Consider the following 12,789-nt stretch of genomic DNA (forward strand, 5'->3'; position numbering starts at 1 on the left):
GAATAAGCAGTAGCACTGCCTGCAAGATGTGCTTTTTCTCCTTTTTCTGCTATGAGGTTGCATAGCATTTTACGTTTGCTTATCTTGATTCATACGCTTGAGTGCACTTACTTATCCTTGCCACAGGAATAAAAATGCTGGAAAATATAATTGAAAAGATGGTGAACCAGCAGTAGTGCAGGTCACTCAGAATTCATCTACCATACTATATTCTCATCAGCTATCATAAAAATTTTTCATCTCTTCAAAATCTTGAACTACATGCCCGTGGCTCAAGGACAGCCATCTGTACTTCTCCAAATGAAACAGCAAGTGATAGAAAAACTGAATTTCACATCATACTGCATTTAGAGAACTAATAAAACCAAAGAGCAGATCTTTCCCATTTTGATTAATATCGAAAGTCGATCAACTGTACAAAACAAGGTAATACACAGTAGAGAAGATTTTTATTTTAAAATACTTATCTAAAATGGATTAGGATTTGTTTTTAAAAAAGTGTTAATTTAATTCCGAGATTATTACAGTCAAGAAGCTTTCCCTCCTTCATGCAAGTAAAAACTTTAGTGATAGACAACATTATGTAAACCACAGCTCCAAGTGAATCTCCTGTTTTGTTCAACTAAGTCCTTGAATTTTATAATTCTATATAGTAGAGAAAGAGGCCCCTTGTCTACCAAAATTCTACCACTGTAATTACATTCCTGTAGCACCTGAAGCCAATAAAAACAAGATTGTATTACTATAGGCTTTTGAAGATTGCTTTTACACTGGCTTTCAGACACCTAGTGTCAAGAGGTAAAACAACAGTGCTTTGTACAAGGGGGTCCTGATTATGGAGAGGACGCCGTCTAACTGGCTAGAAAGGATCCCAGTAAGGTTTGGATACTGTACAGAAGTATAGCCAACAAATATTTTTAGAAGAATTCTATGGTAATGTATTAATTACCTGAAGGATTTTTTTTCCCCAAGATTTTACCAGTTTAAAGTTAAGGCCCACTCATTTAACTTGAATACAGTGTTTTACTGTATGCTTTGTTCTGTTAGAATGTATATTCTTTAACAGTTACTATTAAATTTCAGATTTATTTTACCTCAGCTAATAGTATAGATTAAGTCCTAACTTAATGCCTATTTTACTCTGAATGTGTAAACATTTTGATGTTAAGATGTACTTTGCAGAAAAATAATTCAAAACAAAAAAATTCATCAAAACAGAAACACCTCAACTTTCTCATCACTTGTCTTTTTTAGAAGAGATGCTCACATTCCTTCCTTAAAAACATGTTTTTCTTGCTCTGTTGTCTGTAGTAGCCTAACACAGTTAAATCCAGCTTAAAAAGTCAAAAACACAGTAACCAAGATGAACTCAGTAATGGAGGTCAGTGCTTTTCTCAGACCAATTAACACTAAACTTGGCAATCTGTTAGCAATGAACTGTCTGTGAATTTAGGCATAATAGGTAACTCTTAACTTGAGCCCTGTTTTTTACTCTATTACAACTACTACTATTTTCATATACAAGAGAACCAATCCTCTACTTGCACACTTAGCCACCTTAAGGTACAGGAGTTGTAAACTAGTACACTAGAAGAATGACACACAGTGATGCATAAATCATCATAAAGCACATTAAAAGAAAGCCATGACAAATTGATGTTTTCTTAAATGAAATTTTTGGTTGGGAAGATAGTCGTGTCTTTCTTCTCTCATGCTGTCTTGGGGAGGTTGGTTCATACTCACAAAGATGGTTCTAAACACAAATGTCTGTCTTAAGAACAGACACAAATACAATATTTAAAACAGTTGGCTACACAAAATGCAGTTAAGACATGATTTCTTTTTGCACTGTAACCTGCGAGACTAGGGTATGTGTCCTGCTGTCAGCAGCACCAAGTACCAGGAGCCAACTCCCCATAGCCTCTGTACTGAGGGTGCACAGGTGAACTCTGACACAAACTAAAAGCAGCTGAGAAACAGTGGGGATAAACTAGATCCCACAGAAACTGTCTCTTAGAAGGATTTGACCTATGAATAGACCACAGTGCTTTGAAAAATCCCTATTTATAGCAGATGTCTGACTGAAGGCAAGCAGTTGAGGTTCCTAAGAGTGTCTCAGTGATAGTTGAGGGTATTTCTAGTTTATCCCAAGTAAACTAGTTTCTAGTTTACATTCAACAAGTTGCAAAAAAAAGACAAAGACTACAAAACATTAGCAACATGATACATTGTGCATAACACAGCACTTCACAACAGCTACAGCTTCCCCTGTCAGAGACATTGAAATGTCTGTTAAATGCATAGTCTGGTTTACCTTCTTCAAAAGTCCAACAGTTTATTTGATTTGATTTGAACAGTTTGCCAAGCATTTGCCTTTCTACTTTTTAGCAGAGGATACCGTCTGAGTGGAATAAAAGGTAGCTGTAGCACACCATTTCAGAAGGCATCTATCATCAAAAGTTCAGGAGTCAATTTGACAGAATTTTTACTCTGAAGCTGTGCAAGTTAGTGATAACCAAGGAGTCCAACGCTGCTTTCAAAAGAACCTTCCTGCAGAGCTAGGCTAACCTCTTAGTGAAGAAGATACTGTTATCAGGATTTTTTTTTCTTAATACCTAAAAGCTATGAAATCAAGCAGGACAATGATTCAGTCCTGGTACAGATCTCATAAGCTAACAGATTTAGCCTATGAGACTTAAGAAACAATCTATCTACATTGCCCTATAAAAGGTTCCAGAACTGACAAGAGAGTAGACTGCGGCATGGGTCAGTTTAATTTATTTTCTTCTTCACATGTTTTGTCAAGGTAAGTTAGCCTAAGCTCCTCTTAAAGCTAGGTTGGGGATCTCTCTACTGCATTGGTCAGGAGAGAGATGCATCCTTAGCAGAGGACTTTCCCACCTACCACCAATACACACAAGTTGTTATCGTAGTATGATTGTACAAGGTAGTTGACTTCAAAGTTACTACAGTTATTGCTAACTAGTTTCAGTTTTATAATCAGGAGGAAGGAAGGAGTCATCACAGAGGTCTGGCTGCTTTGAAACAAGCCTCCAGAGATTTAAGATAATGTTTTCACCACTGAAACAGTACTAAGACTTCACCACAAAAAACTACTTCATTTGGGTCCTTGTTAAAGCCTTGAGAAGATAATTGAAACATTTTCAAATCCCTTGGCTGTCGTCACTGCTGCATTTATATGAAGAGGTGACTAAGTCATCATGAACCTCCCTTGTTCATGACTTCTGTTGTTCTTCTGCTTGATCAAATAAGTGGTTCTTCACGTTATCTTCATGGTTTTGAACTTTTAGGGAAAAAGAAAAAAGAACATAAATCTCTTTAAGAGCTAAAAGTGACAGTTCTTCATCCAGAAAATAATCTAGAACACAGTGAGAGCAATTCTGAGAGGGCTGCTAGTACTGAACAGTACAGTAAAGCTACAGCTACCACCACCACATGTTAAAAGTATTTTCACTGATGCTATAGAGAAAATGAGTCACACCACTAAAACTTAGGAAAGCTCACACAGAAATTAGCCAGCTACATCTGTGACAGGAGACAATTTAAAATATCTTAATTTTTAGCATGCTGTACTTGAGGTAAAACTTAGGGGTTTTTTTTTCCTTTTACCATGCAAGTTATTTTCAATTCCTGCAAGCGCTGCTTGCTTGTCTGTTTCAGATTCAGCTTCGTTCTCATCTAAATTGTAGTCAACGTCTTTGTCCTGGTTCAGTGCCTCATGTCCCCGTTTGTCTGGAAAAACATTTAAATTAATTAGTTTTATGCTACACCATAACACCATCTGCACAAGAAACAGTTCCTATAACAATCTACCACAGAATTTATTTTGCAGTTGAATGAACTGCTGCTGAAAGATTGGATTTTCATATTATTTTTCCTTTGAGCTATTAAATTTCAGAACAGCTTTTGCTGTAAATCTTGTATAAAGAGCTAGATAACAGAGACAATCATCTTCTGTGATTTGAAAAGTGTAATAAAAGTCAGTCAGCTCTCAGAAGGACAGAAAGGAAAGACATTAAACAACTACAGAATACATTACGCGACAGCCCAAGAGTAAAAACTGACGCAGATACTGAATACTTGACCACGGTATTCCTTTTAGATGTCAGTAAGAGAGATCTCAGATTCCCCACTTCTTATTTTAGTTTGTCCATCAAGTAGAAAGCTGTGACAATAGCTTAAGAGTATTTTAGGATGTGTCAGCTTGAAACAATGTTTTTCTGTAAAGGAGATTTCCTTACCCAGTCATTACTCATCCCACTCATAGAGATTCATCTCAAGCAACTTTTATTGACTACTTTCTTTAGATTCCTTTATGGAGAGCTCAAAAGTAAATGGAAATTTTCCTTCTGCTCCCCAGCCTCCCATCCTTATTTTATAATTAACCAACCAGAAAAAACTGTAACAGCACCAAGGGTGAGCATACCCTAGTTAAGAGAGACATGAGTCTCTGGTTCTCAAGGAGAAGGAAAAGTTGAACCTTCTAATTAGCAAGTGCCTTAAAAACGGGCTTGAAAACATTTAGTCTTCTATATTGTCCATGTTCCGATCACCATTTCAAATAGATTTTTACAGCAGTAGACCTACAGGTCTCAAGCTTCAAAAGAAGCTTTAATTGAAAGAGAGAGGATCCTCAGACAATATAAAAGAAACCTTTCTCTACCTTGCTGCCATCTGAAACCAGCAATCTGTTTCAGGAATTATAAATTCTAGGAATTTTATGTGTAGCTGACAAAAATGTTGTGTTGCCATATTCAAGTACAGAACAGTCTACTTACTCTCCCAATATATACAAAAGTCTCAATTTAGACTTGAAAATTAGCTGATGTCCTGCTATTTCTAAAACTCTGTCTCATGGGCTTATCAAACACATACTTCCTGCTTCAAGATCCATCCTATATATTATATTCCAAAAATGCTATGCTATCCATCAAGTTTATCAAGAAGATTATCAAGAAGATTGACTGTAATAAGCCCTATGCAGTAAGTTATGGTATCTTTATGAACAATGAACCTGGAGAACATCCTACTGATCTTTTAGCTCACAGAAACTTGGATAGTAGAATTTTTTCCTGTACTGTTGCATGATTTTTGTACCAAATTCTTCTGTTATTTCAGCTAAAACAGAAGCAGTTTAGATAGCTATGTTGTCAAATATCTTTGGAGAACAGTTTGCTCTGGCCAGAGTCTCTCTGGGGCAGCTGCAAGAATACTCCTTTAGCAATGCAGCTGAAATTACTTATCCCTGCTAAATTATCAACTGTATTAACATCATTACTCACAATTATATGAAAGCATTCACTGGATTAAAAAGCACAAACAGTGTTCTCTTTGGGCATCAATCCCTTCTCTGACTGCCACAAGGCTTCCCTTTGTCCTCTCTGGTCCACTGACTCAACTTGGCATTATGCTAGGAAGGCTGAAAGGTGTCTCCATTCAAAAGAGCTGGTAGCAAGGTACTTGGGATACTCTGTTGGAAGACACAAGATGCAGGCTTGAACGACCTAAGGAGAAAGCAAGGATCTGAACCTGCAAGAGTGCTGTAAACTTCTCCAACTGTGTAAGAAAGCATCACTCTTCTGTGAAGGAGTAGTTGATACTCCGATTTTAAGAGCATGCAGAATGATGCTAGACAGGTGTCTAGATTCTGCTCTGGTTTAGACATGACATCAGTACTCTGCTGCTCGGTGTTGTGAAGACAGGCAGTTTGGGGGCACACTTGCTGGAGGCCAAAAACTGGCACCTTTGCTTGGAACCTCTGATCTGCGGCAGTCTTCCAGGCTCACGATAATAGACTTCGGATACCTGAAGTCTTCTCTAGAGTTGGCCCTTTTTTCCCCTTGGTAGTATATTTTGAAACAGGGGTAGTTAACATTGACACATCATCACTACAAAAAGACTATCTGCAAAACATTAGTATGCAGTATTTCTCTACCCATTAATGCTCCTGATGGATAATGTCTCATTACTTTCATTTTCAAATGCATAAACCATATTCTTATAAAGCCTTGATACCAAAAAGTTTCAGAGGCTGTTTTCCCCAAGTGCCCTGCACAGTCAATAGAGACACAGAGGAAGGCAGCTATGGTGATGCAAAACAAGATCCCAACCTTGGAGCTCCGTGGTGCACAAACAGAAGCCTCCATCTTCACCCACTGACTGTCGAAGAGTGCTAGGGGCTGACTAACCTTTTACATTTCATGCTATCCTTTCTGAAAGCTCATACTACATCTGACTAGCTGGCATTATTGTCTCAGAAATCCTGCCCTATTCTACACTTCAATCTCTCTGCAATCCTTAAGAACACGTAATGTGCTACCAACCATCCTTTCCAGGGCGCGGGTCATCCTGCCGAGCGTCGTAATTTAAGAGCTGCTCCCGCTCCACCTCCTCATTGGCAGCCTGCTCTGCTGCTGGCTCTATGGCCTCTCGCCCAGCTACATGTTTTGCAGCTTCATACGGATTCGGTCCTTTCTCTGGCTCAGGTGGCATCTCCTTAGGGCCTGCAGAAACTTTGAGCGAATCCTGGGAGTTTTTCAGTTCACTAAAAAGCCTCTCTTCCTCTGCTTTAGGCTCCTGTTTTCTGATGGCAACAAGGCCATTTATTCTTTCTGTAAACAATAAGAATCACTCTGAGTACAAAACAATGCTTTTTAGTGGCACCAAAAGTTAGAAACCTTAAATAAATACTGCTTTGTCCTTCTCATTCAATACCTATTTTTCCTCTGAAGGAGGAAAAAATCTTTTAACCACATCAATTCCAAAGAGAAAGAGACAAAAGTAGTCCCCTGTTTTCACACTACAGACAGCTGCAGAATGAGATTTGTAAAGTCTACTGTGATTTTGTTCAATATTAACAGGTTCACACTTCTACCTACCTAAAATTTTGATACATACAGTTAATAAATTGGGCAAGTGAAGCAGAACCATTTAAATACAAAACTGTGATGTTCTATATAAGTATCTGCTATCGCAGCATTAGAGGTATGCAAAAAGAGGTTTCTGTGTGTGTTGCATTTCATTATTAACAATAAAACTGATTTGCCGTTCAGAAATAGTTTAGAACAAAGCAGTCACATGGACAGTTTTGCAAGTAAAACAAAGCTGTTTTTATTTTTAAATATGGAGATGCAGTGCAGGAAGGCTGTTGCTTTCATCTTTTTTCCTGTGTATCTCTATTTTTGACTAAATAACATCAGGATACAATTTGCCTGAAGAAACTATATAGAGATGTTGTCTTGAATAGTTAGCTCTCATTTTCTAAAATGAGAGCTGCAGTACTCCCAAGATTGTAATTTAAGATAACACAGAATAATTGAAGAGGAAACTGAATTTCTAACACACACAGTACTATGCAAGACTGAGGCAGTAGTAGCCATCCGTTCAAATTCACAGCTTCTCAGACTTTAATGCCAAAAGCAACCATTAGGTGATCTAATCTGATTTCCTGCATATCATTTCCCTTACTTACATTTTACCCTGTGACAACATATGAAAGGCAGGAACGTGTGTTTGCTTAAAGCCTAACAACTTTCAGCTATCCCTTAAGGATGGGTGGGGCGCTAGGTGTGTCAGACTTATTAAACCAGCAAATTTTAAAGGTTCTTAAAAGTCTTTGCTACCAAAAGCAGGACATTTTCTCCATAGTAAATCAGGCATATGACTACAGGCTTTTATATTTTTCCTTTCCCTTACATGCAATATAGGTCAGTTACAACACATGACTGAAACAGTAGCAATGCTGGTAATAAAAATGCTTGAACAGATAATTAATTATATTTCTCCATACCTCAGGGAAAACTGATTATAATTCAGTCTACTAGTGTAACTTTTTCCATTTTAATCTTGTATATATTATTTTTAAAGACTGTTCAATTAAATTTCAAGCCTTATTACCCAAGTTGCTATTAGGATGTCAGTGATTTCCAGCTCACCTTTAGCCTGAGCAGAGTCCGTCCTTTTTGCCGTAGGTACTGCTCCAGGTACATCTTCATCAGCTTTCTGCTGTTCCAGGGCAGCCTGCTGGAACTCCACTTGCTTAAAGGCCGGCAGTTGAACATTAACCTATAAAGTGAATGCACACAGACAGGCACTGGTCTAAACATACAGGGTTTGGTAGTGAAAGTTATGCCAAAATTCAATAGCAAAAAAGTGTACACACTTTCAGAAATATTTTAACTGAAATCTTTATTTGTGATGGAATTAGCATACAATCTTGAGCATGCAATGATGTTACTAGTGTATTACATACATCACGAGAATTTAACGTGCTTTCTCTAATATCTTTCCATCTAACCGCAGCTAAGTGTGAGGTTATTGTCCTTGGTCAATGTTTCACAGGAACACAACGAACAAGCAAAATTGTAGTAGTGCGCACTTCTCCAGTGCTGCCCTGTTAACATGTCAGGTCTAGCAGTGCAATGAAAACTGATGGCATTAACTAGCACAGCAACATTACACAGACTCACAGACTCTGCTGTGGGCACACAGGTTTTTTGTTGTTGTTGTTGTTGTTGTTGTTATTTTAATATGAATATTACAAATATCTTTATTTACTTGAGCTTTGGAAAAAACAAGGAATAACATGACAGCAATATTTTTTGAAGGATTGGGGTGGGGAGAAGAGAGAGAAAGAGAGAAATTCATCTAATAGGACAGAGTAGAGGCATGGGACAGCCTTTTGTCAAAAGTTTTATCTAGATCTTATCCAAGACATTAAACATAGGTGATACACAGGGCTAAATGTTTACTAATACAGATAAAACTAATAAGTTTTATCTGTAACATAGTTTGAGATAAAGAGAAGCTGGCTACCTTCCTATGCAAGACAGTTCCTGGTCTGTTAACTCAGCATAGCAAAATATTTCTTAACAGCACATAGTTGCCTTTCTGACTCATATCAATCAATCTGCAGAGACAGATAAACTGAGTTTGGGCATAATCAGACTTCATCAGACTTCATCAATCAGACCTAATCAAGGATGCACAGAACTGGACTAAAACTATGTTGAATGCAGGCTTAAGGGAAGAAAAAATTTAAATCAAGCAACTGGACAACAGTATCCATTTAACATGATGGAGCTCACTTAAGAATTTATTAAACACTAGTACTAGACTGCTCTCAGAGCCTGAACCATCTGACCTGCTTAAAGATTAATGGCTAAGATGTACACTAACTTGAAGCTCTTCCAGTTCAGCAATTAAAATTTTATGTGCAACTCTTACTCGTATTAGCATTTAATTGGCTGAGAGCTGTGCCAATTCAGTTCACACAAACACAGAGCATGAAAGTGTGCCTGGAGCCTGTGTTGCTCTCTACCAGCTTCAGCTCAAAAACCAGACTGTAATGAAACTGCTTGTATTATGTATTTTTTACAATAGATGTGGGGAGAGGACAAATATACGGATGTTTCGAAACAAACATTTTTATACCTGATACTGTATCAATGACTAGGAAACCTTATGGTACCAAAAGCTTTTTGTTGACTCTATGGCGTTTAATAGGATTGTTGATAAACTGTAGCTACCTATTGTTCTGAGCAGGTCAACAGAACACAGGGCTGAGAGCTGTTCACCTGCCATTTGCAAACATGTCTGTGGAAAGAAATGATTAAATGATCAAGGAACTAAAGCTGCAGAGGATTTGTAGGACATGTTTACTTGGTTATTTTGAAAATGTTTAAGCTCAGCCAAAGCCAGGCAGAACTAAAGACCTTGTCGGGTCAACATCATCCAGTTCAACATCAACAGATAATCTAACATTAACTCTTACAAAAGCTAGGGAAGCATGCTTATATGTTACCACAAAATATTTGGTTAATTTTTCACAATCTCCCTTCAGTCATTAATACATAAAAATGCTACATTTAAAGAAGTGTCTTTGTTATAAATAGTTCAACCTCTTGAAGTCACTCTCTACAGTAGAAATCAGAGAAAGAACATAGACTATTTCTCACTTTAAGCTGGTGCATGAATTCCTCTGTAAAAATACTGATCCTGCACTTAATAGCAAGAAAACACCTCTTAAACAAACATGCAAAAACACTCAACTTACATTACCTTAAATGTCTAACTTGGCAATTTTTTATGACAGTGTCAAACGAGCAGTGCGTATGCTGAAATTTTTTTTTTACATTGAAGTGGTGTCTTCTGGATAAAAAAGGGTAATTATTGGAACCTGCAGGAGATGAATGAACACACTGTATACACCTCAACTGAGGGGTATACATTGCTCCACAAAAGAGAGGGCTGTGAGAATAAGTTGTGCATTTATTAACCAATCACCTCTCCATTTTCCTTCTCTAATTTATTTTAATTCTGGTATTTCCATTACATAAGTATTTACATCTTGCAAACTCAGCATGAAAACCCCAAAATCGCAGGAGCCCAGCTACTGTGATCTGTGAAAACAGGAATTATTCCAGCTAAAAACACTGGTTTACAGATTTCTAGACGGTTGCCTTGCACTAATGACAAATAACTCAGCCTTTGTACAAGCCAAAGTTGCAAGCCTTGTGTGAAACAGAGAAGTGAGAAAGTTACCACCTGACATAAGAAACACTGTCCTGAATACTGGGGAATGCAACCAGACAGCATTTATTCAGCCTGCAGCTATATTGGTGGTTATCTCATCTGGGACCATCCTATAGCTTGGACAGGGCAGATTATCAGCCCTCCTTTTAAATTGCTGCCTACTTTGAGCCAGGATTGTCTCCAACTCTGGAAGTTGCTGAAAGAGGCTAAAAACATGCTGTAGAAGAGCTTAAGCCGAACTCCCTAGTTTCCTTCTGGGATGATTTCCTCCTCCAACTGGAATTGGTCACAAGGGAGATGAACCCCATGTTGGTACAAGTAACTTAAACAAATACCTGCCTGAAAGCAACACTGGAAGTTAAGTTCAGCTCCTCTTTAGGATGCCCTCCCCCAGGTCAACTTCCCAAATAGTGAGCATTTTCCTTCTTGACATCAATCAAGATACTTTTGTTGAACATGGTTTCCCTAGTCACCTCCAAAAGATGGACTTTTTATTTGCTAATTTATCTGACAGTGTCATTAAAAAAATTAGAGTTGGACAACAAGAGCTTTCGCTTCTTTTTAAAGGGATAAATGGCTCGTGGTTCCTGTCCATCATGCTTCATTCATTTTGTAGCTGTCTCAAACAACGAAGATCTCACAGCTGCATGCTCTAATAATGACATACGGTATTTCAGACTAGCCTTGGTTCTCCCACTTCAGCAGTCCCTCTTCCACCATTTTACATAAGGGATGTGTAGGAGGAGAACAGAACAGACACAGACTGGAACAAAGAAGGGAACCATTATCTGAACTGGGAGGGATCTTGTGCAGGTGATACTTCAGCCACTTTTATCCCCACCTTTTTCCAGCTATTTGCAAAACCAGCTTCAGTGCTAGTTTCTTTACCATTTCCATTTGTGAAGTCATCAAATTGTTTCTTCTATTAGCATTTTCCTAACTAAAGCGTAAAGGGCATATACCATCAGAAAACATATGTGCCTTTGCAATGAGAGGACGCCACCCACCATGGAGAAAAGGCCCAGTGGTGAACATATATATAAAAATATAATTTCTCTCACAGCTGCACACAGTCCTGAAGACACAACAGTTTGGTACATTTACATAAATTAATTGACTTCTGCCAGAGAGGCTTCACTGCACGTTTCCAGTACCATCAGTAGCAAGCATAACCTATCCCTGCTCTAATCCCACTTCACTGAAGAAGCATCAATAATTAACACGCCAAGACAACAGGATGATCTGAAGTTTCTTTTCTTGAGGATTTCCTCTCCCTCCACACACCACAGGAAGAAAGAGTGGGCTGGCACATAGCCACCACATTTGGCAAGCCTGCACTATTTTAGTGAGCCTTCTCATGTTATGTACAGCAATGCCTTTCGCAGTTCAATTCGGCATGTCCAAAAACAACAAGGTAAGACGTTCGATCTTCCCCTCATTCCCACCATACAAGTATGAAATTGGTATTTCTGTGAAAACTCTTAACTGATGAACCTTTAAGTGCCTAGTGAAGACCTATGACTATAATGTCATACTTGAGCCTTGCTGCTACTCTGAAGTGATTCATACCAAATTTATCCTCATCTTTAACATGCACCTGTAAATACAAAGCAACTAACTCCCTTAACAAAGTCAAAATGAGCTGTGCAGCAAAGTTCAGAGGTGTAACTACACCTGACCAGACTCTTCACCGCTCCCAGCACCACCTCTCAAATTCTGCCCATCTCTCCGAGTCAGAGTAATTTGGAGAGTAGTCTTTCTGCCTGCTTCTTACCTTCAAATCATTCAACTTCACATAAATCAGAACCATTCAGCAAATGCAAATGAAAGCTCTTCAAAACTTAGCGAGATGGGCTGATGTTAGCTGGGGATGGAAGGAAGGAGAGCCCCTTGAGAATTACACAGAAAAAGATTTTTAGGCAGTTTTCCACACCTTACCTGGAGATTCTTGTTGGAATCTTCTGAGAAGTCTTTGTTTTCTTTGATCTTTGGTATATCACTGTCTTTTTTTGTAAGCTCATTTATTCTTTCTTCACATTGTTCTTTTAATTCTTTCATCTGGTTGATGCACTGTGACCTGGAGAAAACATGAAAAAGTTAGCAGTTGCTAATTTTATCTGCATCTGTAAAATAAAGAGAAACACTCTTCTAAAAAGTTTTCATAAACTGGTTTATTCCTTTCCTGCACTTAAGTTTGAAAAGATAGTAGAGAAATGGGGGTGTTAACCTAAATCC

The 12,789-nt window shown here is 38.1% G+C and overlaps 1 protein-coding gene across 6 annotated transcripts in view; it reads right to left on the reverse strand.

Moving 5' to 3' along the window:
- Positions 1-430: 430 nt before the first annotated feature.
- The window catches only part of LOC135323435 (Golgi membrane protein 1-like), a 55,506-nt gene continuing 43,147 nt past the window's right edge, over positions 431-12,789 (reverse strand). For all 6 annotated transcript variants that reach the window (XM_064500686.1, XM_064500688.1, XM_064500685.1 and 3 more), the window contains 5 exons: positions 12,493-12,631; positions 7,956-8,085; positions 6,345-6,632; positions 3,631-3,753; positions 431-3,304 (listed from right to left, as the gene is read on the reverse strand). In XM_064500686.1, coding sequence (XP_064356756.1) covers positions 3,237-3,304; positions 3,631-3,753; positions 6,345-6,632; positions 7,956-8,085; positions 12,493-12,631 — 748 coding nt within the window. In that variant the 3' untranslated portion in view covers positions 431-3,236. The remainder of the gene's footprint in view (positions 3,305-3,630; positions 3,754-6,344; positions 6,633-7,955; positions 8,086-12,492; positions 12,632-12,789) is intronic.

The sequence above is a fragment of the Dromaius novaehollandiae genome, chromosome W (assembly GCF_036370855.1).
Source record: "Dromaius novaehollandiae isolate bDroNov1 chromosome W, bDroNov1.hap1, whole genome shotgun sequence".
Classification (NCBI taxonomy): domain Eukaryota; kingdom Metazoa; phylum Chordata; class Aves; order Casuariiformes; family Dromaiidae; genus Dromaius; species Dromaius novaehollandiae.